The 27,694-nt window shown below is 53.7% G+C and overlaps 1 protein-coding gene across 2 annotated transcripts; it reads right to left on the bottom strand.

Annotated features, from left to right (window-relative positions):
• FGF9 (fibroblast growth factor 9) lies at positions 1-27,647 on the bottom strand. 2 transcript variants are annotated; one of them, XM_006216238.4, is made up of 3 exons: positions 27,079-27,647; positions 19,066-19,169; positions 1-3,181 (listed from the first exon to the last, which is right to left on the bottom strand). In XM_006216238.4, the coding sequence occupies exons 1-3, from the start codon at positions 27,353-27,355 to the stop codon at positions 2,936-2,938; spliced, it is 627 nt and encodes a 208-aa protein (XP_006216300.1). In that variant the 5' UTR covers positions 27,356-27,647; the 3' UTR covers positions 1-2,935. The 2 variants fall into 2 exon arrangements, 1 of the variants encoding a protein (XP_006216300.1); XR_012079814.1 differs by lacking the exons at positions 19,066-19,169; positions 27,079-27,647 and adding an exon at positions 7,785-7,884 and having other exon boundaries at positions 3,091-3,181.
• Positions 27,648-27,694: the final 47 nt, after the last annotated feature.

Below are 27,694 nucleotides of genomic sequence, written 5' to 3'. Positions count from 1 at the left end.
CAGTTTTCAAAAGTCTGTAATTATGTATTTACACAAATTACATGATCCTGTGTGCATTTACATACAATTACAGATTATCACGTAAGTAACACAAGGTTGCAGTGTTAACGAGATGAAATAGAATGAAAACCATCCACTGAAGCCGCCCACTTATCTACGGAACGGGACCTGGCCGGGCTGGGTGCCCCACTGGTGACCTGGCAGGTCCTTCGACACCACCTGGGGACATTCGCATGACAGATGGGGGGGTGGGCCAGTCCATGCCCGTGAAGTCTGTGCCCGAGGTGCAGTGTTTGGCACCAGGAAGATAGCGGTTTGGCTGGCTGGGCTTCTGTTTGTGAAAACTGGCCTCAGTGTTCCGCAGTGACTCAGGCTTTGGATCCCTTACACGAGCCAGATGCAAAGCCGGGAGCCGGGGTGACGCCCTCTGTGGCCCAGCAGGACGCCGCCTGCACCCAGACCCTGAGCCGTCTACTCTCCAGGAACACTTCTGTACAGAAATTGCATAAGTCAGCATTTATTTATTTACAGACCATTACAGTTTATTGTATCAGTTGCCCAAAGCACATAGCACTTTGTTTTGCTTTAGGAAAAAAAAAGTTACCAAAACAAAAGAGCTCCAAAAGTAGACGTGAAAGTAGCATTTTCTAGGAATGCATGAAGAGTTTAGTCTTCTTCCCAAATTGTTTTCTTTCTTTTAGGCTGATTATCTCCCGCCTCATGCTACTGTACGATTACTTTTGGCTATCTCCTAAAATCAATGTCTTCCGTGCTAAATATTGTACCTATGACATCCTAGAACCTTGATTTTTCCCTATGGTGAGATGTTGAATGTTTTTCAGCCACAAATATTAATTAAATGCCTTTTGGAAAAACTAAAGCCTGAATATGTGCATTTTAGCAGCAGCAAAGGGTTAAATAATAAATAAGAATACTACATCTTGGAATTAAATGCACTTTCTGTTCAGAAAGTTGAAAAGAAATACCCAAGAAAATAAATGAAGAGAACATTCAGACCTTTATCATCAATCAACTACTTCACGTCGCTTCTGTCCCCTCCCCCTACAGTATTTTTCGATTCCACATGTTAGACCTACTTCTTCCTTAATGCACATCACCAGTAGGGCCCTGCTTCCACTCCAGTTTGGACCCCAGGAGGGCCCCAGGGGCTCACGACAGTAAGCCATGTGCCTCCGCTTCAAAACAGCTTTAACTCACCAGTGACATACTTTTATTTTTCATAAAGAATGTGCATCAGAGCAAAACAGAGTTGGAATATTAAGTTTTAAAATTAGTTACATAAATCCCAACACATTTTTAACTGTCACTTTCAATTTCCCACATAACCGGCTAGAAAGTGTTCTATGCGGTATGAGAATTTGTTACAAATTTTTTTTTTAAATATTGCTTTAAGAATTTGGCTCTTTTCTCCTTAGTATATAGTAAGAAACAGTCTCCCTTGCCCAAGGGCAAGTTTCAAAATTATTGCTGCTAAAGGAATATGGATTCTTATGCTCTTCAGCATAAAACGTTATAAAAGCCTTGTAAAAGATATTCTGTGTAGTAACCTTCCCTCTAAAAAGACCGAGCGCTTGTGAAGACTACTTTAAAAACAAAACAGTCAACAAGTGCATACTTTCCCTCATCGTCATTACTGATGGAGATTTGCAAGCTTCACCTGAAAGGGTCTGTGACCCTGTGTTATGACAGGTCACACTGGACGCAGTTTCCCGTAAAAGATGTCACGATGACCCCTAAGGTACTTGTCCAATTTCACATTTGAGAGCCAAGTGCACAAATTAAAAGTTTACATGAATTATCCTGTTACTCTGACTCTGATTCTTGTCCCCTGAAAAAAAAGATCAGTGCCAAGTAAGCTTTCTTCCTTTCTGAGAATTCTAAATCGGTGATGCTCAATGTTAGTCCTGTTATTCCGGAGACAGACAGAATAACAGCATAGTTATGGTTTAGCTTTGGTATACCCGCGATAGACGTAAACAAGTCGGTGCTATGCCAACCCTTACACTTCCTATTTTCCAATGATGTTACAATGATGGAGGGAGTCACTTGGGAGAGAGCAAATATTACAGACACAGAATAAAAGTTTGAGACCCAGTTGATCTTTAATCCTCTGGGGTAAGCTACGGAACAAGCCGTCTGGAGAGTGGGGTACTCAGTGTCGTGAACGAATGCGTCAGTTTACAATCACACGGGCACAAAAGCGACTGTTGCCTTTCGGACGTGAGGGCCATTTGAATGTCTCAAACCCATGCACGCAGCGCTTGCTGCGTGCATTTACCACAGGTTCGTAGTGGACGCTGCCATTTAATGTTTACAGAGCCCAAAGCTTCCAAAACGCCTATCTGGCCTGTACATGTTTCATTAAAAATAAACTCTATATAATAAATAAATATATAAAATAAATAAAATGTTGCCTTTGGAATTTCTATAAATAAATTTAACTTTTTTTTTTTTTACTAAGAGGTCTTTTCTGTCAGTTCACTGGGATGACACCCGTGAGAATGAACCGAGGACAACTCTTAAGGAGGACCGCACCCCCGCGCCCCTGCAGACGCGCGGCCAGGTCCTGATGGTCGGTGTGGCAGCTGTGCTGGCGAGGACAGAGGACGTCTAACCCCACATGCATCGGCGAGTCCCCTCCACTCCCTTCTATTCCCGAGTCCTGCCGCTCACCCCCCAACCGCTCACCCCTCGGCCTCCACCCTCTGCACCCCTCCATCCCCGCCAGCAGGTGCAGGCGGTCCCCAGTGGGGGGACAAAACCAGCACCCCCACCACGCCGCCGTCAGACTACGCATGCGACAAAGTTTGGCAACAGTGGAGCTGATGTGATGACAGCAAACCGAGAGGAACCCACCGCGTGAAACCTGTATAGTGGCTACTTGCTAAGGGCTCGAGCGGAGAAGCTGTCTTTGTCAGCTTTGGCTCAGGATATCCTTGTACAGTTCGGGGACCTTGTCGGGGTCCACGGGCCGGGGTAAGAAGTGTGTGAATTTCTGGTGCCGCTTAGTCCTGGCTCCTTCTCTGGGGCTCCCGTCCTTGTTGAGGGCGACGTAGTACCGCCGTCCTGTGTCCGCGTGTCTGTACAGGTTCGAGGAGTACGTGTTGTACCAGTTTTCTTCAAACTGCTCTCTGAACACACACTCCTGGGTTAGCTTCTCCTGGGGGGGAGAGAGAGAGCGGGTATTTTGCAGCATTAGCTACTTTTTGCATTTAAAGCAATTGCTACATCACATAATCGGTGAGGAAACACTGATTTGAGCCCATTTTAATGCGTTTTGCAAAAACTGCTTAACTCTATCAATTTAACTACATTCTAATTTTTTTCATAATGACTAAAGCACAGAAGAGTCTCAATTTTTTCTAGTTAAACTTTTCCACACGCCAATTATCTGAGTGAGTCAGCAGGCAAAGGCAAGTAACACCATGAGCTGTGCCCATTTTCACAGCAGCATTTAGGATGGTGACCATTCTGGGGAAGAACCTTCACGAAGAGAAAGTCTCAGAGCCGCTTCACCTTGCGCGTAGTTTTCATCCACGCCACGCAGACCAGCGTCCCCAGTGATGTCAGAAACTTTCTGCCCTTTGAAGCAATGGAGTTTATTTATCACTCTGGAAGAGTGGTTTTCAAACTTCAGTGTGAGAAGAATCACTGGGGATGCTTTTTTCTACATGTAGGTTTCCAATCCCCAACCCTTTAAAATTCTGGTCCAGAAAGTCTGGAAGTGCACATTTTAACAGGTCCTGGGGGAGCCCTGATGCAGAGTCCTTGGCCCGCAGTTTGAGAGCCGTGCTTTCCATCAGGACGGGGTCTCCTGAGTACAAAGACGTGAAGACAGACACGCTAGCCCTCGACCTCCTTGACCTCAGGCAGACCCCGCCCCCAGCTCAGAAGCAGAAGGGTGGCACATTTTCATAAACGTATTTGCCCTCCGGAGCCTTCAGAAAGCCTGGGTCCCCCGACCCCCAGCACCCAGGGCCCCTGCAGCACCTGCCTCGAGGGCAGTAATGAAGTCCACATCACGCCCCAAAGCACCAGCACTCCCCAAGCACAAGTGCTCCTCTCCCCCGACCTCAAAGCTTTGAGCCTGACACCTGCCTGGACGGCAGTGCTCAGCAGCAAACACCAGAATGACCTCTGGGAACCGCCCCCTACTCTTGCCCACCTGGCCCCTCACGTCAGTACGAAACCCAGCAAATACACATCCACGTGTAGTCACATGCCTGGGAACACAACCGGGCACCGATTCGCAGACACCAGCTGGGTGAACCCATCGCCTCCGACTGTGTGGACACTAGGCAGCGGAGGTGGGGGTGTTGAGACCAAGGCACTGTGAGCAGCTCCCCCCCTGGCTGTTCAGTGCCCTGGGGGCTTACGCCACCCAGGGGCACAGGACCTGCCCCGCCGGTCGGGGCTCTTCTGGGTCACCAGAAAGCTCCGCATGGGCCTGTAACAAAATATTATCTCATTGGACCGTCTTTGGCAGGTGAGCTGAAACAGGGGAAAGTGAAAAAGAAAAACAAAAAGCACCAGCGAGACAGAATGATGGGGACACTGTGGCCACTGAGGCCGGGTTTGCAGGGACAGAGCGAGCACGGGGTGCATGGCCCTGGGCTCCCCACCCAGACCGCTCCCGACCCCCGTTCTGGGCGAGGGGAGCTCTTCTTCCCTGTGGAGCAGGACGGGGCACAGCAGAGAGGCCCCTCCTGTCCGCCCTCCGCTCCTCCACGCCTGCCACAGGGGAGGTCAGGCTGGACGGGACTTCTCTCCCATCGCCATTAAAATGAAACAAAGTAAGAATAGTGTGTTAACAGCTCTTTGAGTCTTTACTCCCCTCTGTGTAATAAATATTCCCCTCACAGACAAGATTATTCCTGGCTTAAAATGCCTGGTTTGAGTCTGCGGTGATCAAGTACATTTTCTAAACAAATCTATGTTCGTTTATTTTCCACTCAGTAAAATGGGCCCATAAACCGAATCCTATACTGAGCCTTTGGTTCCACGAAGTAAATGAGCAACTGATTCAAATTAAGCTTTCTTTTTCTCAGCAGGAAATCACATTACCTGACAGACCTTTTATTTTAAAAACTGGGCGAGGCGTCCCTGGGTCTCTGCAGGAGCAGCTGGCCTGCACCCCGGGAAGGACGCAGCTTTGGGGCCACAGGCCATGCATCCAGCTTCGTGGTCGGCCACTGCTTGGTGACCTCACCTGCAGAGCAGGTCAGGGATCTGGCCCCGAGACAGGAGCGACAGGTGCGCAGTGGGAGACCCAGGGCCCAGGACGCCCGCGGTGCCTGCAGGCACTATTTCCTCCTACTATGAGTCTCTCTCTACAAGGGGCCAAGAGGCACACGACAAAGTGCTCAACATGGCTAGTTATCAGAGAAATGAACGTCAGAACTACAGTGAGGCATCACCTCACACCAGTCAGAACGGCCTTCATTAAAAAGTGCACAAAGGAGAAGGGCTGGAGAGGCTGTGGAGGAAAGGAAGCCCTCCCACGCTGCTGGTGGGAACGTGGTCTGGAGCAGCTGCTACGGACAACAGCATGGAGAGTCCTCAAAAAGCTAAAAAATAGACTTACCAAATGTCCAGCAATCCCACTCCTGGGCGTATATCCAAAGGAAACTAATTCGAAAAAACACATACACCCCAATGTTCACAGCAGCTAAGACATGCAAACAGCCTAAATGTCCATCGGCAGTGACTGGATAAAGAAGATGTGGTGTATAATACATACACACACACACACACACACACACACATATCTATAATGGAATACTATTGAGTCATAAAAAGGAATAAAATAATGCCATTCGAAGACACACGTGCACCCCAGTGTCCACAGCAGCACTGTCGACAACAGCCCAGACATGGAAGCACCTCAGTGTGGACACCGTTCGCCTGGGACCCTCTCACACTGGAGCAAAGCTTAGCAAACAGCCAGTGCCACCTTCCCTGGGAAACGGGCCGGACAGCGAGGCCCGGAAGTGAAGTGTCGGCTGCAGGTCCATGCTCCAGGGTATTGTCCTGTGGTGACGGGGGCACCAGAGCAGGGCGTCCCCAGGAGCCCCCGTGCCTCAGAGCCCGGCCACCTGCAGTCTCCCAGGGCTCACTCAGCGGGGCTCCCCCAGGCCCTGGGCTGGGGTATCTGAAGCCCCCTCAAGGGCCGGGGCTCCCAGCCAGGCTGGAGTCAGGTGTGACACACTCACTCTAAGCCACACGCGCCTTTCTTCCCAACCTCAAAAAGTGGTTCCTTATAAACACCAGTCATTTTGCAGGAGGAACAGGTGGAGGTGAAAAGAAAACAGAGGATGCACAAAATCCCACAGCGGGAAGGACACTGCGTTCTGAGACTGACATGCGAATCTATTTCCAATACTGAAGAGTAGATTCTCACTTTACGTGTCTTGGGGGATACTGTCAGTTTACGAAAAATCCCTTAAAAAAAAGGTGAGTCGGGTAAGAAGGCGAACTAGCCTTTCCACGGCTCTGCAAAGGCGGCTCCACTTCCCCAGAAGGCGACTGTAACATCGTCTACACACGCAATGTAACTTTCTAGGCAACTCAGAAGACAAAGTGAATTGTTCCATGCAAAACACTGTAATCCACAGACAGCAGTTTCTGTGATGGTTAAGAGTTTAGTCAGCTCCCTCACGGGAGGGCTGGATGATTCGGCTAACTAGTTAGATGAGGCTGTGCAGACATGACATTGCAAAACCGCAAGTACAGTTCAGCTCCTGTAATTATCACACAAGCAGTACAAGGCCACTCAGATGAGCCTGCTTGCCTTAAAAAGAATTTTTTTTAATTTAAATGACCATAAAAATTAAAGACCCGGATACCTTTCTGTACCACGCATATGGTTTTAAAAAATTTCTGCTTATTATTTGAGTTTATGGTAACATGTGATTTCTGTTTTAGACAAAAAGTAGCAAGATTTACAGCATTAATCTCTTTATGGTCAGACTTCAGTACCTAATGATAAAATATTTAGTTGAGGTGAATATATTTATGTTATGTATTTGTACTCCAAAGTGATTTCTCTAAATTAAAAATAAGTCAATGAATACAAATCAAAACAGCAAAAAAAATATTAACCTCTATTCTTATATACATATGCAGAGGAGAAAAAAAAAGTTTGTGCCTTCAAATAAACTACACACTTTAGAATTATAGAAATCAGATGTTTTAAAACTCACCACATGTTTCCAATGCAGACAGTTTATAGAGTATTCCACTATAAAGTGATCAATTCTTGTTTTATTGTATTTCCATGTTTTAATTTTTTTTTAGATTATTTAACTATAGCTGTTTATGGCATACCTATCTTTGAACTGTTGGATTATGTCACTAGGCTTGGGTGGAGAATGTGGATTTAATTCAAAAGTCCACTAAGGCCCATGCTTAGGAACAAAATCTGGTGAATGTTAGCAACTATGGAAACCTCTTTTCATTTTATATCATCAAATTCTGAACAGTGGGAAAAACTGAAATTAAAACTTCAAAACTTTTACCAATCCTATTAAAGCCAAAGTATGAGATAATAACGTGAAAATTACGGTGTGCCCTAGAGAATGTTTAAGGAATGTTACAAGACATAAACTCATACAGACGCTAATTTTAAGTATCTGACAATCGGAAAATGTGTAACCCACATGGACATGATTATGCCCAGTTCATACTGGTACCCACTGAGAAACTGAAATCAGAAGTTTTCAAAATCTGAGATTCAAGAGTTCTCATTGAAAACATAGACTTACACCATGCTGCTACTTTAAAACGTGATTTCTGCTTTTACACATAGACGCACACGGTGTGGCTTCAAGCAACTGTCCGAATGGTTGCACGTGCTCAGGCCGACAGCTGCTTACGCCACCCGCGCAAACTCACGACCGCGAGCCCCGAGGTCAGCGACCACTCGGAAAGCGGCCCGAGGGCGGCGCCTCAGTGACCGCGCCGCCGCTCACGCCCCCCGGCTGCCCACACGCGTGCGCTCCTCCTCGTGAGCAGCGCGGCGGCGCGGTCTCCGCGGGCGCTGCGGCGAGGGCCGGGGTGACGGCTGCGCGGCGGCCGGGGGCCGTTCCCCCGCAGCAGGGCGCGTCCTCACGCAGGGGGCGGCCGCGGCCCGCCGAGGCCCAGCTCCCACCCCGCCCGTCCCGCCCTCCGCGCCCCCCCCGAGCCCCACTTCCCAAAGCCTCTTCAAAAGCCCGGCGCCCCAGCGCCCTGCTTCCGCACCCACGGCCCCGGCCATCGGGCGGCCACGGCGCTGCGGGGCAGCAGAACCCGCCACGCCCGGTCAAGGTCAACAAAACGAAGCAAGCGGGTGGCACCAAGCGCACCGGAGACGAGGAACCGCCCCCCCCCCCGCCCACCGAAACCCCCGCACAGCGCCCTCTGCAGGCCGCTCGCTTAGGCCTCGCGGCTCGGAGGTTCACACCCACATGGTCTACGCCGCGCCCCCCAGCCTCGCGCCCCCACGCGCGGCGGGACAGACCAGGCCACGCGGCGGCCGCCCCGGGGCCCGGCGTCCGCTTGGCGAGCCCGGCGCCGCGCACCGGCGTCCGGGGAGCACAGCCCACCGCGAAACATGCCGCTTGTGCCCACGTGCAGACGCCGCCACTCGGCTCTTCTGCCAAGAGAAGGTCATGAAGCTTCCTTCAGGCTCCTAGGACACCGCGTTAAAAAGGAGTCACACGTGACATTCCTTGTCACAGACGATTATGCGACAAGAGAAGCCGGCGGCTCAGGGACCGCTTAAAAGGCACGTCGAAGATTCGCAAGAGCTGGAAAAACGCTCCAGTCCAAGTGCCACCCTACGTGTAAACCGAAAGCAGGGTGACAGGGCGGGGACGAGGGGCTGCCGGGCTGAGGGCTGGAAGCAGGGAGATGCCCCTGCTGCTCAGGACACCGCAGAGCCCGGCCACCGTGTCTCCGCAACAGTCGTCCAAGGGGACAGAGCCGAAAGGGAAGGACGTACCGACGATCTCCTCCGACACACAGAGGGTGTTAAACCCAGGCCTTGGTCTGGAGAAACAAAATTGGAGACACTGAGAGATTAAAAAGCACGATGACGTGAGAGCCCAGAGGCAGCTTCTGAGAGGCTGAAAGCCCCACAGCATCTCCTTCGGTGAAGGAATGGCGGCCCTCCAGACACACACACACCCCTGGGTGGACTAACCCTCCTGGGCCTCAGTTTCCTGCCCCATAAAGCGAGGGGCTTGGACTAAGGGAAGTCTGGGCTCTCTCTGAGCCTAAGATTCAAACGATTAGGCCTTGGAACATCGAATGTGGACAGAACTACCCACGAAGACTCTGGAAGGCCACATGGAGCAGCAAATGGAGGAAGAAACAGCAGTGTCTCTGGAAGGCGCACCGGCCGCCCCTGCAGAGACGCAGAGCTAAGGGAGCTTCCAGAAATCCAAGCTTGCCTGCTGTTTCAGGGAAGAAAGAAGGACAGGGGAGAGGAGCCTTCTTGGGCGCCAGGGGCCCCTCCTTCCCCCGGGGGAGACCCTCAGGACGGCCCCTCCTGGAGGGGTCTCGCCACCACTTCCTGGCGTTGAGGTCGCCAATCCCTGGCGCTGCGGCCTCAGTGAATCCAGCTCAGCGACCAACTATTATCTGACAAGAGAAGCAGGTGATTCAGGGACCACTTAAAATGCACATCATTCGCTGGACCAATGAAGCCCACGTCAGGACCTGCCCACAGGGAGCTTACTTGGGAGAAGAACCAAAATCCCGCAGGAAAAGAAAAAGTTCTCACGGTCACGTGGCGCCCAGGGCCGAGGGGGAAGTCGGATGTGGGCAGGGGGCAGAGAAAAGGGCGCACCGCAGAGAGGGCCCAGGACCCTGAGTCTCTCAGACCCCCCAGCCCCTAGACTCCCCGAGAAACCACACGTGAAACCCCCAGGGGATGCAGCCATCCCCAGTGCCCTCCGGTCCCTCAGGACCCGACTCCAGCTCCGGCTGCACTCCCTTGCCCAGACCCCTCCTCCCAGCCCCACCTGAGATGGAGAAAGGGCCCCAGGCAGGTGGACGGTGACCGGTGCTGCCGCACCTGCCTCGGGGACCATCCATTCTCCCAGGGCCCCTCCCACCGGAGCCCACCACCTCCTTCCAGGACCAGTCAGAGCCAATACCGCCAGTGAGTCATCCTGTTCCCAGGGAACCCGCACCTCCACCAACACGGGCCTTCTTCAAACCTTGCCTCCCCCTGAAAAACCAATTCTGGGTGCCGCCACAGCCCAGTGAGTTCACTAGCATTAAAGCATTAAAAACCATCATCACCATCACAAAGTAAATTACATCCTTAATAAAGGAAATCCAATTTTAATTTAATTAGGTAGATAAAAAACATGCTGCATTTGAGGATAAGGTATATAAAATTAACCTTAACAAACGAAGCTTTACAGTTAACATGTTAAAGTCGAAGTCAACGGGTGCCATGGTTTGCTCTGAAGGAAAATGTTTACTTTCCGAGACTACGTCCTAAATCTTAATTTCAGATTTCAAACTTGCAAGAAACACCACTTCCATGCATCTCCGTGCAGTAGGGAGAATCCAGGTTGAGCTGAACGGCAGGTCCACCACAGTCACCCTCGTCCTTGAAGAAGGGCACTCTAGGCACTGGCCCCTCTGGCCCTCGTGGCTCTGCCAGGGTCCAAGTTCAAACTTTTCAGGGTACAAGTCCAGGCCTGACCTCCCGTCAAAACACAGCCAACGGGAAATCAACTCAAAAGACCGGGAGAGAAAGAGGACAAGCCAACCCAAAGACAACTACCTGAGACGCAGCGATTCGCGCGGAAAACAGTGGTGGGGGGGCTGTTGTGTGCCCACGGTCAGCGCCGCCCCCCCGCCCGGGGGAGGGCGCCCTTGGCGTGGCCTCGGCAGCCCGGTCTCAGAGCTCCGGACTGAGCCCTGGGCGCTTCCGCGCCACGGAGAAGCAAACTGCAGTGGAGATCTCGGCGGAAATCACAGCAGCGAGGGCGGGCAGGGGCCGGGGGCCCGCTGAGGCCTGACGCATCCACAGGGCTCCTGCGCGCCTCCCACTTCACGCCATGACCCTGGAGCCCTGGGGGAGCCTCGGGGTTGGGGGAAGGTGCACACGCTTCTCAGCTGCCTTGGAGGATGCTGCCAAGGCCCCCCAGGTCAGCAGACAGACACACAGACAAGTCAGTCCTGGCAGGGGAGGTGGGAGTGGCGAGGAAGCCAGGCTGCAGTGAGGCTGCCCCGGGAAGGAGGGGGGCTCTCTGTGAGGCTCAAGGGCACCTGCCGGGCCAGGACACACAGCGCACCGTCCCCCGAGCAGCAAGTGATAATGACAGTGGGGGACCCTCCAAGCAGCTGGGAGACGCAGAGACAGGACGGGGGAGCGGGGATAACAGAGTCAGGGTACCTCCAGCAGCCACGGCTCCAAACCCCGCAGCCCGGAAGCCTCTTTCCCACCAGCTTCTCCTCTCCCGGGAGCACCTGCTTACCTTCCTCCTCCTCCCCTGTGAAGCATCCCAGCGTCTTCCCCACCCCGAGAATTCAGCCCCCCTCCACCCTTCTGTAAACGACTGTTACAACCTCCATCACACCAAAGCATCATTCTTGGTTTGCATATCTGACCCACCCCTCAAGATGCCAGCTCTTCCTGAACCGGCCCCAAGGTCACCCCCAGGAGGAAGTGCCACCTGCAGGTGTAAGTTCTGCAGTCGCCGGACCCTGGACCAGGGGCACTGAACTCAGGGGACAGGAGGCTAAGCTCCTGCCAGCCTCTGGTCACAACGTTTTGGTCAAACAATCCACATGCAGTTTTGTTTTACGTGTGATTCTGCTGAAGTTAATCCTGTCAACTCACTCACAGCACACGTGGGGCATCAGCCGTTCTGTGACTCAGGCCTGACCGAGGCTCGTCTGAGGCACGTGTCTCAGACACACAGCACTGGGCCCCGGGGGGCATCTTAATCAGCAAAATCACCCAAAACCCAAAAAAGCACAAAAACGTAGGAAACATGGCATGGAACAGACCCCAGAAAGGTACACCTGTTGGGTGTGAGCTGAAGTCAGGGGCAGCGCGGGGCCTCAGCCAGGAACTGCCCTCCCGAGATGCGGCTCCTCCCCGTGCAGGGACAGGGGGAGTAACATGATCGCAGGGTCACACACACATCCTAGCAAGTGGACAAACCTGCAGACACAGCGCCTGCGAAGCGCGGCGGCTCGCCGCACTTCCAGCACCTGCTACATTCAGAGCATGTGTCGGCAGAGGGTACAGTCACAGGTGAGTGTGTGGGGCGGGGGTCCCAGTGTTGGCAGGGATGGCGGGCCATCCGACAGCATCAAGTCTAGGAGCACTTACACAGAGCAGGAAGCTCTGCATCAAAACCGCCTAAGACACAGGCCCCGGGTCTGCCACCCACCATCCACTCTGAAAAGAGGACACGGAGCACGGACCAGAGGAAGGTTCTGCTCTGGGACTCTGGAGCCTGAGAAGGACCACCCCAGGCCCATCCCCTGGTGCCCGGAACCACCCCTCCCACTTCTCCTCCCAGACGCGTCCACCAGGCAGTGGTGATGAGAACTGGACCCTCCCAAAGCCCGTGAACCCTCCAGACCAGGGTCCCGTGGCTCCTGCCACCACTGGCACACGGTTTCACACACACCTCCGCCCATCAGTAAAGGCAGCTGCCCTGCTCAACAACATAAACTGAACCAAAATTAAATAAATAATAAGTGGATACATGTTTTTTACAAGACAACTTTCCATTAATGAACGACCAGGAATCTAGATTCTAAGGAAACAAAAACTAGAAAGAAAAACTGTTGCAAAGTCCTATCTGTGAAGCTAGAATCCTGCTCAAATACATTGTTATTTCTGGTTAAAAAATGTATTTTTTAGTCACAAAAACGGGTGGCCACTTTTATGCATACATACCAGACAAGGTTTACTAATTTGCCTACGTTCAAACTGTAACTTGTCACGTATTATCCATGTGACCTTCAGCAAGTCACTAAGCCACCGAACTCACTCTCCTCACCTCTAAAGCAAGGGTGCTCTCAACTAAATCGGCTAATACGGGAGATGCTCTTCCAAGGTCCTGCCCTCCTCCCACCAAAGAATCACTACCTGATCCTTTGAAAGGATCACGTACACATGCCATGGAAGGCAGAGCTCTGCAGCCCAGAGGGTCCGTTTAAAACCACCCACTTCCACAGCACACCCGCCATCAAGCAGATCACTGAACAAATGACCCTTTTCATCTCCTTTGCAGGAATCACACTGTTTGCAGGCTCCATGCACAGGACATGCCTCCTCAAACTGGCTCCGCAGATCCCAGAAGACAAGGACCCACCTGGGGCAGCAGCTTCCTGAGAGAGCGTTTTGCTGCCTCTTCACTTCATGAAAAAGTAAAGGGGTCATTTTCAGGCCATTCTAGACCCTCCAGATGAGCACCCAAGAGTGTCCCTGTGTTTAGCGTCACCTTCTGTGCTAAGTGGTGCGACTTTTGCCACCAGGGCTGACGGGAAGAGCAGGAGACACACTTGGAAGGTTAGTGAAGGCCAGATGACACAGAAGACCTGGGGGGAGGCTGCCCTCCCCCAGGTGCCCCGAGGAACAGATGTGCGGAGCTCAGACAAAACTGGCCCAGGCGGGTGATTTCCTCCATCACATCAGGTCAGCTGAGCCACTTCGGATGCTACTGGTCTCACCGTCCAGTGTGAGCTTTCATATAAATATGGTGTGAGTTGCAGTTGCCACAGAGGAGTAAGGGGTCTACGTTTATACATGTTCAGGTAACATAATGAAAACAGTGCAAGTGAAATGGGGTCCCAAGTGTCAGGGACACTGCCCTTGGCCTCTCATGCAGCGGATACCTCCTTCATTCGGGAGCAGCCCCCCACCTCCGCCCCACACCACAGAAGCACCCCGAGGGTCCCCCACGCCAGAGACACCACTGCCCCATCTAGCATATCCGGCTTGTTTAGGTTTCTGTGCGCTGGAAACTCAGTCCAAAGCCATCACACCCTGGCTACTGACGACAGGGACTCACACAACTCAGGACCAGTTGTGCCTCCGGAAACATAAGCAGCAAACCAGAGGCCCACGCCTGTGTGACCAGCATCGGTCAGGATGGTGGCTGGGCCCTGAGCGTGGGTCCGCGTCCGCGCTCTGCCACCCACGAGCACCAGGCCTGGAGAAGGCAGCCCACCCCTCCCTTCAGCCCTGACAGCCAGATGAGGTGACGCCCGCGGGAGCACAGCACGCCCAGGGCGGCAGCTGCACCCCAGGCAGCGCCACTGACGCGTGACCCTCCCACAGACCCCCTGCGCCCACTGCACGTGACGCGTGCCAGGGGCCCCGGGGACCAGAAAGGCTGTAAGACAGAGACTCACCCCTTAATCCAGTGGGAAAGACCAACAGGAATGAAAACTCTGGACAGAATAAAGCAAGTGCTGAGAGGGACACAAGGCAGAAGTCCGTGTGCCGGCCTTGTCACCTTGCTTACAGGCCCCACGCTGACCTTCCTCTGTCATTACAATTTTAGTGACTGCACTGAACTTTGTTAATGAAAAGGCCAAATGTCTCTCACTAAATGCAGGCTTCCTGAAAGAGATTAATTCTTTGTGGCATTCTTTTTTAAAGAGATATTTATTACAGTCAATTACTCTTAACACTCGGAAGTGTCTTGATAATACTCAGATAATTTAGATTAAGACCCTCAAAGCAACTGAGCCTTACTTCCAGTCTCTCTGATAAGAACAAAAGTGACAAGTGTAAACTAATGCTCTCACACTGTGGTCCTCTGCCCAGTACACACTCGTGCGTGTGCATGTGTGTGCGTGTGTGTGCGTGTGCACGTGCGCGTGCGTGTGAGACCTAACGGCCTCTCTAAGCTTCACCCAGGCAGGGTATTCTCATCTCTGCGCTCAAAAGCTCATGTGGCCCTTCCCCGTCTGCCCTCCCTTTCCTGAGACTCCTACGCATCCCTCAAGACCCAGTTACGTGCCGCCGCCCCATTTCCCCAGGCAGTTATTTAAACACGCTTCTGGACGCCCAAGACACCTGTGACTCCTCTAATATAGTGCATCGCACACTGAATTATTCATTCATAAGTACATTTTTCCCATAAGATTTTGAGAGATTAGTTGCATTGTTTTGCACTCAGCACAATTCTAGGCACATTTGAGAGAAATGCTAGTGAATGAATAAGCAAATTAATGACCAGCTGCACAGATGAATTAACAGAAGCACAATAACCAGTCTCCACCCCGGGGTTAGAATCATCTGAGTTTTCCTTAAACCCTCTCATGATCCACATCAGCCGTACGGTTTTTCCTGTTTCCACAATCTGCTGGGATATCGGAATTCTACACATTTTTTGAAGAAATATTACCCCACCCACCTCCGACATCTTACAGCTAAGCCTACTGTAAACTGGAAACGAACTACACAGATGGAAGACGAATAATCCCGAATGCATTTTACATCAGCTCTGGCTACACGGACATGCTCGTTTGCTTTATAAAAGTGGCGGTGACCTCCCCAAATCTCTGCTTACCTTCTTTCCCAGTGAGATCCGTCTTTTCAAGGTTCCCCAGTGTTTAGACGCAAACCTTCTCCACTTTTCTGAGCTTCACACCGGGAGCTCTTCTGGCTATGGGTTCCAGTGTATTTAACACCAGAGCCGCTGCCTGTGTCTTTCTGCCCTTCTCTCCACCTCACCTGGCGTCCGGCCACACCAGGCACGACAACCCCGAGCCTGCGGGAAGTGTGACTGCTGGGCCCAGAGAGCCAGGTCTCAGCCCCAGCAACCCCGCACCTGCACGAGGCCCAGACCGGGGCCACCCAGGCCGGCGGCTCCAAGCAGGGGAGGCACAGAGACCCTGTCACGGACACCTGGGCACACAGAGAGCATCATGGGCCAGGAAGACAGGACTCGAGAGTGCAGCTGGGAAAATCCAAACCACAGGTTCCGGAGATGCAGAGTAGGACAGGATGGTCCGGACACCTCGTCCAGCTCTCGCTTCACAGGTGGGAAGGAGGAGGCAGGGACAGAAGGACAGAAGGATCAACCTGTCTCCTGATGCTGGTACCCGCCCTCACCTGCCAGGCCTGCCACACAATCTTCCTGTCCAGCCCCAGCCACACCCCCAGGCGGGACCCGCCCCCTACCCACCCAGGAGGACACGTCCCAGTCCAAGCCAGCACGCAACGGCAGAGAGGGCTTCCTCCCTCCAGCAGAGCCCTAAGGACACACGACCACGCACGTGAGCCATGGCCAGGGCACGCCTGGGGCCTGATGAAGCACGTGCATCAGCACCATGTCAGGGTCACGGCAGCCCCACGAGGGCTCACCAAACAGCCAGCATGTGCACGGCCCTCGCCACATGTGGGCAACACCACAAAGAAGCCTGCCAGCTGCGCCCTTCGACACATCAGGGAACACACAGCCGACCACGCCGCGAGTCTGCGGGGACGCGCGTGTGATGGAAATGCGAACAGCTTCACTGGGGCCCACGGAAATCACCAGCAACACTAACCGGAAACTGGGGTTCAAGTCAGGGGTGGGGTGAGGGTCTTGCCTGAGAAGCGCAGCTCTCACGGAATCTTAAGGAAGGCTGTCCCCTCCAGTCTAGGAGGGAGGGGTGGACGGCCAGAGGGGCCCCCTGACCACGTGCACGCATCAGACAAGGAGGACAAGAGCTGATTCCAGCAAAGCAGATCCAGGCCACGCGGTCTGGGGAAAGCGCTGGACCAAGACAAGGGCAGGCGGGGCCTTCAGAAGCAGTGCCTGAAGAGATTCTGGCTCGCGTCTGGGTCGGGGGGCCTCCTGGCAGTGCGGCCGGAGGCTGGAGACGGGAGACGCTGGGGGCAGAGAAGCCACTTAAGACCTTTCTCCACAAAGGCAATGACAGATGGAAAACACTCCTGGTAACTTTCCAACCACAGCTACCAAGCTGAGGAGACCCTTCAGGCGAGAAGGGACCGATGCGTTTCTTGGGCCCAGAGGACCAAGAGCCTGTCCTGCCGTAGCTGGGCTCCTCAGGGCCGAGCCCCACCTCCTCGCTCGCAGCTGGGATGCACGATAAACGTGAGCACACAGCTGGGCCTCCCAGAAACACACCCAGACCGGCTTCGCCAGCCACACGGCCACCACCCCAGGCAGGACTGGGCCTCACCTGGTCTAGTCAGGGACCCCTCAGCCCTGGCCCTGCCCCCAGTGGGGGCCGCCGAGGAGGAGGCAGGGAGACGAAGGGGCCAGCATCCCTGGGAGGCACCCGACGGGGTCCAGGCTCAGCCGACCATTGAGCCCGAGCACCGGGCTGAGGCCCTGCCAGACACCAAGTGTCCCATCTTTCCTCCGGCGCGAGGGCCTCTGTCTGTGACAACTCACTCCTCACTTCCTTTACAAACCTTTAATATGTGTTTCCTAAAATAACAGCATACACGAACCACATTTCATATGTACAATTTTCAAATAATTTAGCAGGCAGTGCTGAGATCCATATTCAAAAACATCTGAAGCCCACTGTGCAGAACCACAGCCCTTCCACCCACCAAAGGGCAGGCTGCGCCCGAGCACGGCCAGCGCTCTCCTGGGCTCATGGCGCGACATGCTGCACCCCGAGAGGCGAGGAAGCAGGTGAGGGCTGACGAGGAGGGCATCATGCCATGGTTTAAAACCTACAAGCTCCTGATACTTTGTCCCTTCACTCTCGAAAGTGTCGACAGAGATCGTTTAGGAAGGAGACAACTTCATCTAAACCAAGAACTCTGTAAAAAGCTAAACTCCACCCTATGCTTAAAAACATATTATAAAATAATGTATTCTCGCAAGGAAGCATTTTTTAAGAATACAAATATCTAACAAAATCAACCAATGTACATTCAGATTTCACCAAGGCAGGAAAACCATCCTTGTGTGACCAAAAATGGTGAGAGCTACATCCAGACAACACAGGCCACCACTCAGCCCCCAGAGTCCTGAGTGAAAGGTCGCTGTGACTTCCAGCCCGCGCGCACGCACACTTACGTGTTTGCCGGTACATGGATAGGAAAAGAGTGTGTCTAGAAAAAATGTCTCCGGCTTCTACGGTGACAGTGCCCTTCGCTTCTGACAACAGATGACTCCAGAACTTCTCCCAGTCCAAGCTTCTTGTAATTGTCAACTTTTTGTAGATTCTAACCAAAGTTCTCATGTTGGACGCATGGATAAAATTCCCACTTGACCACCAATAATGGAAATGAAAACTAAAGAGTGATTTCACTACAAATCTTTTGTTAAAAACTCAAGTTAGATATGGTGACTGATGACCTATTATTCATACTCATACCTTTAGCAAAAACGTATCAAGTTCCTACCACGCACCATGCCCTGTGTTTTAGAAACTGTTGAGTAAAGATACAAAAATGTCCAGTCGACCCCCTCCTCTCAAAGCAGATGGGGGGCTCTGTCACATCCTTGCTGTCCCCCAGCCCCCAGAACAGGGCCCGGACCTGGCAGGCTACAATCAGTGCCCCCACCCCGCCTCCCCCAGGAGCTTCTAACCCAGGGGACAAGGAAAAAGAGAAACTCATAATACTTGCAAACAATGATTACATTTTTATACTCTTATTCACACACAAGAATCTCTGACAATAATTTCCATCTCCCGTCTCTCTCTATGTAATGAAAATCTCCTGTGGCTCAGAGAAAAGGTTTATGCTCACTGCGTGGTCTATTTCTAGTTTTAATCACAATGCTTGGCAAAGCTTGGGAAAAGGTAATTTCAATTCATTTCAAAAATAACTCCCATTCAATGCAAGAAGATGGGATTTTTCACAGCTGTGAATTTTTTATTTACTTGATAATGAAAATGGTTTGGCAGAGAAATAAAGCATCTTCTTAGAAAGTTGGTCGAGTGACGGTCCAGGGCTGATCATCAAACAGTAAAAATGAAATGGTTTCCCCCAAAAGTGGAAACTCACACTCGCCTTCCCAACACGGTTTCATTTCCAGCAATTTATAATCTAGAGAAGGTGCCGCCCCAGGGAGACGGCCGCGGCCCCGCGGTACTTACTGATCCGTACAGCTCCCCCTTCTCGTTCATGCCGAGGTAGAGTCCACTGTCCACGCCTCGAATGCTGACCAGGCCCACCGCTATGCTGATGAACTCCAGGATGCCTGCGAGACCAAGAGCAGAGGGGAGGCAGGTCAGAGCAGGAGCGTCTCCCCGCCTCAGCACCTGGGGGGCGTCTGAGAGGATGTCCGCTCGCTTGGCTCGCGCAGGAAGTGCTGCCAAAGGAGTGGGGTGTTCGACCAGGCCCTGCCTCGTAGTAATGGTACAAAACACTGAGTGACACGACACGTAATACACAAAACACTTTAAGAATAAACAAAGCTAGTCCTGACACAGAGACACGAAGAAAGGGTAGGTCAGCTAAACCAATGTCCGAATTCCAATTAACCTGAAAGAGCGCAATGCAAGCAAAAACTTACTCCACTTTAAAAATGTGAACCTGGGTATCTGGATGTGGGCATGGATTGAGGGGGAAAGAATTCTATTCAGTGAAGGGTCCTGACTCTCAAAATAAGAGTAGGGGTGCTACCAATGACCTGTCTGACATCCGCCGAAATCATCCAGCTCTCTCCTGCCTAACTGCGCGGAGCTCCATCCGGAAAACTGAGAAGTCCACACACATCCCAAATATTTCTGCTTCAACAAAGTATTTCTGCTGTACTTACCCAAGCCTCAGAGAGACAGCTAAGCAATCGAGATAACACAACAGTCTGAAAAACACGCCAGTTCCACAAATGCTCCTGATTCCAAGCAGGCATGGAATGCTGTGCCCCAGAATCAAGGCAACAGGATGATCTTTCCTTATTTCCTTTCCTGCCTTGCTTACCTCACCAAGAATAACAATACCTAAGCTGAGCATAAATCCAGAATTTTATGGTCACACCACAGCAGCGTCAATTTCTACGACTGCTCTGTTGCTTTAACACGACTACCCAACGGTTTACCGGGGACGCCGCTCACACCCCTCGCGCTCAGTCATTTTCTGTTTCCTCACACAGCGCTACACTCTGTGTAGACCTTGCATCAACACATACCAAATATTGAGCTGCTTTCAAAATATCTCCAAATATTAAAAAATTTACTTACATTTAAGAGTTTAGAAAAAAACTAAGGACAACATTGTGCTACAGTCAGTCTCATGTGACTAATAAAAAAGCACTTACATGGATTTTTTAAACAACTAATTTTGCAACTCTCGCAAATCAGACTGTGCTGCAGTCAAAAGAAGGCATAAAGCACATAAATCTAATAAAGCGAGTGCTCCAAGGTGAGGCACAAAGAGAGTGCTTACAAATGGGTAGTCCTGAGTCTTTTATAAGCCCAAAAGGCAACAAATATTTTGTGTTTACAGTTTGCAGAATATCTCTCTGGACCTGCGAAAGTATTTAACAGAGTGTGGAACAGTGTATGGAAAAATATAAAGAGAAATTACAAATTATGTTTTGGATCCAATGACCTGTGAGTCGCTAGTGGCAGATACATCTGAAATAAGCTAGTTCCTTCCAGGCAGCCCCACCTCACACAGCAAAAGGAAGACAATAAGGCACTGTTCCCACGAGAGTCAGTTCCTGTGAGATGCTCTCCCTTCCTGACGCACCATTTTATTTCAATATACCACGTCTAACTCTTATGATTAAAAATGCTTTAAACAGTGGCGTTCTACTACTGTAGCAGCTGCATGCGTGTGAACGTGCGAACACGCCTCTGCTCAGATCATCATTATCCTGAAACAGTGCAAGGAATTCATTCATGTCTGATTTTCATTGTAAAATGAAAACATTTTGCCCCTTTGCATCTGATCCATGTAATACACCATGTCAATAAAAGGGAAGTCATAAAACTAAAAGATACTGGCACCTTCTAAGAGAGCATCTGATAATCTGTTTTCCCTAAACGTGAGGCAGCACTGAGGGACTAATACCGAATATTAACCAACGTCCCATCAGGCCCAACGAGGAGTAAGTGTGTGACCTCACAAAACCACCTGGCCGGCTGGCCCGCAGGACGTCGGGGGTGTAGCAACCACAAGGACCATTGGAACAGCTGGAGTCCTGGAGCATCCAGGCTGCGCCCAGTGAGACAGACTCTCACTCAACCTTCGGAACAACTCTGGGCATTCCAAGAGGCTCACCTCCAGCTGACACGTGGGGACACCAAGCTTCGAGGATGCTAAATAACTTGCCACCAAGCAATCAGACTCCAGAGCCTAGACCCGTACGATGACGCGCGTGTTACCACTCCTCACCCATCCGTGATTTCTGCACCATCTTCACAGAGTTAGGCCCTTTCCAGTGACTGGAAGATGTGCCGGAGAGGAGACTCCACGGACCCCATGCTCAGGACTAGACGCCGCAGAGGAAGCGAAGAACAGGTGACCTGAGGGAACATGCCCTCCTCAGACAGAGCCTGGGAAGGTCTGTGCATGCAGACTATTAGCACACTGTTTATGTGCACAGAGCTTTTTTGTTAAAGGACTTGAGTTCTGAAATTATGATTAGACATTTTGGAAATGAAAGTATTAAGATATCTGTCTTGTTTCCTCTTCCTGGCATCAACCAGAGAGCTGTAATTAATATGCACTGACTCATTCAATCAACAAACTATTGAGTGACTACCGTAAGCCAAGCGCCAGGCCATCTGTGGAGCATGTGAAGAGGGATATGAGCTAGCCCACGCCCTCAAAGCGCTTACCAGCTAGTGGGAGGGAGGCCACGTCAGCACGCAGACACAGTAACAACGGGGAGAGGGCAGTCAGGGCAGGCGTTCCAGGCACGGTCAAGTGCCCAGGGGCAGCGCACGCAGGCTTGGGGAGGGCAGTCAGAGCGGCTGCCTGGAAGTATTAACAGCAGAGACGAGGCTCCAAGGGGCTCTCCACGTGAGAAGGAACTGCCTGTTTAGGGACACCAGGTGGAAAAGAGTTCACCAGCTCAAAGCACTGACCGGATCGCGCAGCTCCTTGAGAAGCAAAGCCCTCCAAAGAACAGCCCCAGCTCTCCTGAGGTCGCCTCACGACCGAGGGCAAGGAGAACTTCAAATTCTGAGCCACTGCCATCTCCCCACTGGAGCACCAAAGTTGCGTGGCTGGAGAGACCTGGCCACCAGACTGCACCCCACCAGACTGGAATCCTTATCATTCCTGGCCCATCCTGTCCACAATGAACTCTGTAAGCTCAGTCAGGTCCCCTGACCTCTCTCTGGGCCTGAGCTGGTGCCAAGCAAATGCTTCCAGCTGCACTGAGCAGAGGACGGCCAGGCCCATGCTGGCTGTTCACCTGAGCGTGCAGGACCGAGGGGCACTGGCTTGGTAAGAGCCCAGGAGAGGTCTTCTGTGCAGAAACAGTTAACTGTGCCATGAGCCACAGGAGAGGAAGAAGGAAGAAAGGGCGGGATGGGGGCTGTGCCCGGTGTACCTGGGTGCACCAGACACGCCTGGGCACCCTCAGTTCAGAAGGGCACAGCAGCCGGCAGAGCCAGAGGGATCGGGGAAGCGTGCGATCAGTGGCCAGTGGCACTCAGCTACTCCCTTGCACAGCAGCACCAGCTCCAGCGAGGATGCACTCACTGCGCCCCAGGGGGTCTGATGGGGTCTGATGGGGTCCAAGGTCATCTGCGGGCCACAAGACGCCAGGTCAGTTCCTGGGACCACTTCAGGAAAATGACCAAAATAGGCCGTCATCCTCGCTCCAGACTCACCAGGTATTAGCGCCCAGGGCTCTGTCCACATGGCCCATTAACCCAAAGCAGGCCCAGCCCCCCAGAGCCCCTCTGTATCGGGCCTCGCCTCGAGGCCGGCTGGGAAGGGCGGGTGGGCAGAAGCCGCTCAGCTCTGGCCCACGGTAAACAACCCTCAGCCTGAAAGCCCGCACACTCAGCAGAGCCGCGTTTTTCAAGGACAAGCGCGCGTGCAGGCTGGAGCGAGGCAGGACACAAGGCTTTCGGAAGTAGACTAACCCCCTCCCTACAGAGCTCAACCCAGAGAGCCCCGCACCAGGGCTGCCAAACCAATCATCTCGGAGCCCGAATCCCAGCAAGGACGAGTCTGCAGGAGCTGAAGCAAACCCCAGAGTTTCTGTGGGAAATGGCGAACGGAATAGGAGTCATGACCCCGCTGATTTTTGAGATCTGGACCAATCCTGAAAAGAGCTCCTTAAACAGGCTCTTCCCCTTGGTGAGATGTTGAAGAGCCAGATACACAGAACACAATCATTTCAAGTGCAAAGCCCCGGAAATAAGATTTTTAACCCCCTTTTGTCTACCGTACTGTTTAACACCGCTCTCCCTCCAGTACAACTCCACCTGACTCTCCGAGGGCAGCCCCGGCGGGCGCGAGCGCCCGGTCCGGCCGGGGCGGCCTTCCATCAGGCCAGAAGGCCCCGCCGCGGGAAGCAGCCATCTTCCCGCCAGACCAGGGTCAGCCCGCAGGGGCCGCCTCGCGCCGAGTGAAGTAGCGGACCAGGCCCCGCGCTCCCCGGTTATGATTCTTGCCCGTTACCATTTGCTCAACTGATTTTCGGCTCACTTTCTCCGTCTAGCAAGTGCTTTAAAGAAAGAATTAGGAAGCTAAGGTCTGGCTCCCTGGGCCCGTCAGCCAGAGACAGTCCTAGCTTCCCTCCCACCCCTCCGCCAGCCTCACCCCCCACCAGCGCCCCAAAGGGAAACAAAGGGCGCCCTCTCTGTCCCACCTAAGTTGTCGCCGCGCAGCTCCTGCTGGGACAGCGGTGAGCCGCACCCCGCCCCCACGCCCGCACTGCCGCTGCAGTGTCACCGCCACGCTAGCAGCGGTGCAGTCACCTGCGGCTGCAGGGGGTGGCAGACTCTCCAGCACGTTTCCTTCCTCAACTCCATTTCAGGTAGAAAATGCACCTTCTATTTTAATCGAGGTGCAAATCCACCTCGCCTCCTACCCACGGCTACCCTTTTTCCAGAGACTCGGAAGAGAAAGTGGGGGTCACAGCGTCCCCAGAGCGCGGCGGGTGAGGAGGGGGCGCAGGCAGGGAGGGGGAGGGCCCAAGGTGAGGCTGGCGGGGGCGGGGCGGGGGCGGGGCGGGAGCGCCAGGTGTGATGGCCGCAGCCCCGCGCCCGCCCCGCGCCGGGTCCTAGCGCCCGCCCGCAGCCTCCAGGAGCCTCCGGGCGGGGCTGGGAGCGAGGGTGGGAGGCTCGGCCGCGCAGCGCTGCAGAGGTTGCTAATATTGGGACCTGCCGCAGCGGGAGACCGCAGCACTGCTGTCACCCCGGGGGCGCTTCTCCCTGCCACCGGATGGAAGACTGAAATAAGCCTCCTGCCTCTCCCTCCTTCCCCGCCCCCACTGCGCACACCACCCACTCAGCCGCATCCAAACCCCGGTGAGGGCGCGGCAAGCGCCGGGCGCGCCCCTCCCCCGCTGCCCTCTCCTGGCCGACCCCCGAGCTCCGGATGGGCCCCCCCGACCCCAACCCGGACCAGGGCTTCCGCTGCCCGGCCTCCCACCCAGCACTGCCCCTACCAGCCCGCCGACTGCGCCAGGCGGACAAGGAGAGGACGTGTCACCTCCGGGATTGGGGGTGGGGGGTGCCGAGGCCGGGTTTTTGTTTTATGGTCTCTGTTCAGCCTCTGTGTCAGCGTCCTTGTCGGCTGACCCCAGAGCACGCCTCTCTCCTGCGCCCCCACCGGCCCCCAGTTCCCTCCATCCACCCTAGTTCCTCGCTGTTCCCGCGGCAGAGTCACCGGATTCCTGATGACTCGGTTGCCTGTAGCAAACGTCCTACCCGAAAGGTGACTGCGTTAAAAAAAAAAAAAAAAAGCCCACAGTCGGGGTGGAGAGTGGGGTGGGGTGGGGGTTGGAGGACCCCAACCGGAGCCTCCCGGGGCCTCCCTATCTTGCTGCGCGGGTCTCCGGCGCTCGCGAGGACCGGGCTCGGCTGCTCCGCACACGAGGCTGCCGGCCGCACTCGGGCGCCCACCGAGGGCTCCCCGGGCCGGGAGGCCGGCCTCGCAGGGCGCAGAGAGGGGTGGCGGGCTCCGCTCGGGAGCGGTAACAATGGCACGCGGCCCCCGCCGCCTGCGCCGCCCTTTGTCCCCCTCCCTTCCCCGCGGCTCTGGCCCTGCCGGCTGGCCCGACCCACCTCCGGCGCCGCGAGCCCACCGCTCCCGAGACCCGGCTGTGAGCTTCGAAGGAGGGAGAGGGGTCCGAGACAGGACGGGGCTCAGGGGCTTCGGCCCCACCGCCAACTCCCCCGCCGCGCGCGCCTCCGGCAGCTCCCACCCCGCGCGCGACCCCGCTGCCCGGGCGGCGGCCCAGCCTGCCGGACCCGCACTCACACGCAGCGCGCGCGAAGAGACGGAGCGTGGGCAAAAAGAGCCTGACCCCCAAACGCGGCCGGAGCGCGCCAGCCGGCCGGGCGCCTGGGACACGGCAGTCCCCGCAGCGGAGGGCGAGCGGGGCGGGGGCAAGCTGCGAACCCGAGCGCGTCTAGGACCGCGCGGAGCTGGCCGGCGGCCGCCGAGTGCGCCGCGGGGCCCGGGCAGCCGAGTGGCACCTGCCGGCCGGCGCGCGGGGGACCCGGCTGGGCGCGGCGCACCCGGCCGCCCACGCCGCCCGCCCCGGCCGCCCGAGGTTCTGGAGCGCAGCGCTCGGCTCGGCCGCAGCCCGGGAGAAAGCACTTGAGCAAAGTTTCGTCTTCGCTGTGCAGCGGCCAGAGCTGCCTCCACTCCTCCGGGAGTTAAATTTCTGTAACTGAAAACTGTAAAGCGGGGAGGAGAGGCTGCCAGAGCCATTCACGCTAGCAGGTTCCGTTCGGGCAAAAAATCCCGGAGCTCGTGCATCCGGGACCAGCCCCATCTCAGGCCCGAATCCTCCTCACCTCCGACATCGTCTCCAGCCCAAGAACCTACACAGATAGTTTAGATCGTGTTCAACGTCTGGCGTTAAAGCATGAGGAAGAGAAATCACCACAGGACTTTGCTTTTACGACCTAGTTTAAGTGTTGTCAGGTGGGTTCACTCGTAAGTTAACTCCTACCAACAGCCTGGTTGCCCACACTGGCTTTTTTTTTTTTTTTTGCAAGTAAGGGGAAAACCCGAGTCGCCCCCACCCCCAAACTGTGCTCGCTGACTCCATGCTTTTGGGCTCAGGGTGGCCCAGCAGGCACACGTGTGCTGGCATTTGAGGGGACAGTCACCAGCCCTCGGGTCTGCAGCCTTCAATGCTGAGTCACAGGTACCCTCCTCGGGAAATGAAATCCTCGGAATGCCCTTTAAAAGTAGCTCGCCGCTTTTGCACGAGCGCACACACTCACACCAGGGCCACCCAGGACACCCACACGGGGCTGCACACTATGGAAATTACAGGGCCAGGGAATAACTTGATGGCTGGAAGGACTTACGCCCCTGGTGAGCGCCCTGCCCCTTCCCGAGTCATCCCCCCCCCCCCGTGTCTCTGCCCCTTCCCGAGCTCGGAAGTCTAAAATACGGCTTCAGTCCTCTTCCCAACAGAACATCAGCAACCTTTGCCTAAAGGGTTCCAGACCCTCACGGTGGGGATGAGCGATATGCTTAGTTTACAGTTCAAGCAGTATACTCACTCGAGGGGAAAAGGAAGGGGCCAGAACTTCATTGGGCACATATGATAACCACTGCCTTTGCGAAAACGCATTTTTAAGTTCTCAGTTAATGATGAAAGCTTTAAACTCGTGGAATCAGTCCATTCAAAAGAAACTTCCTAAACCTGATCTTCCCGTGTATCTGGTGCGAAAGAACTAGGGGCTTGTTTTATATTTATAAATCGTAACCTCCCTTAAAAAAAAAAAAGCCTTTCAATGTAGATTCGCATCAGTGCCAGCGGCAGAGCTGCAATTCCGGAGGCTTTTTTTTTTTTTTTTTTTTTTTTTTAGCTAGCAAGACAGAGACAGACACAGACAAGACACAGAGAGAGAGAGAGACCCCTTCCCGCACCACACCACCCCCGCCACCACCTTGTAAGTAATTACAATCCAAACATGCCGGCACGGACACTAAAGGGTTAACGGTATACCTACCAAATCGGCTGTGGTCTTTCCTGGTTCCCTGGATAGTACCATTGGGAAAGATTTCTAAGTGGAATCCAGTCCTGCAGTACAGCTGCCTCCGCCTGAGAATCCCCTTTAAATGATCCAAGTCCGTGACTGCGGGTCCCCTGGGAAGCCCCCCTGCTTCGGACTGACCCAGGTGGTCACTTAACAAAACCGGGCTGTCCACCGGCAACACGGGCACATTCCCAAACGGTACCGCATCCTGCACACCGAAATAGTTCCCAACTTCACCGAGGGGAGCCATCAGAAGATTCGGCTTTCGGAGCACAGCGATAAACAATAATGCTGGTGCCAACCCAGGAGATACTAGGCGAGGTATATCCAACTCCCCTCCCTTACTGCAGCTGCAGAGAGAGAAACAAGGTCCTTTTCTTCAATCCATTAAATGCATAAATAAAAGTACTCTGCTGTTTCACTGGCACAGGTTCAAGGTCAAACCACGGATAGTCTAAGAAACCACCACTTTATACTCACACACTGACATACTGATAAACATATCTATGTATCTCTACAGACAGGTCCCCAGCTCTCGGCAGGCAGGAAGGTCTTCATCCCATCCGACCGTAATAAGGAAAAAAAATCC

Source organism: Vicugna pacos, chromosome 14 (genome assembly GCF_048564905.1).
Source record: "Vicugna pacos chromosome 14, VicPac4, whole genome shotgun sequence".
Lineage (NCBI taxonomy): Eukaryota > Metazoa > Chordata > Mammalia > Artiodactyla > Camelidae > Vicugna > Vicugna pacos.
Note: the sequence above shows the minus strand (reverse complement) of the source record. Positions and strands in the feature narration are given on the sequence as shown.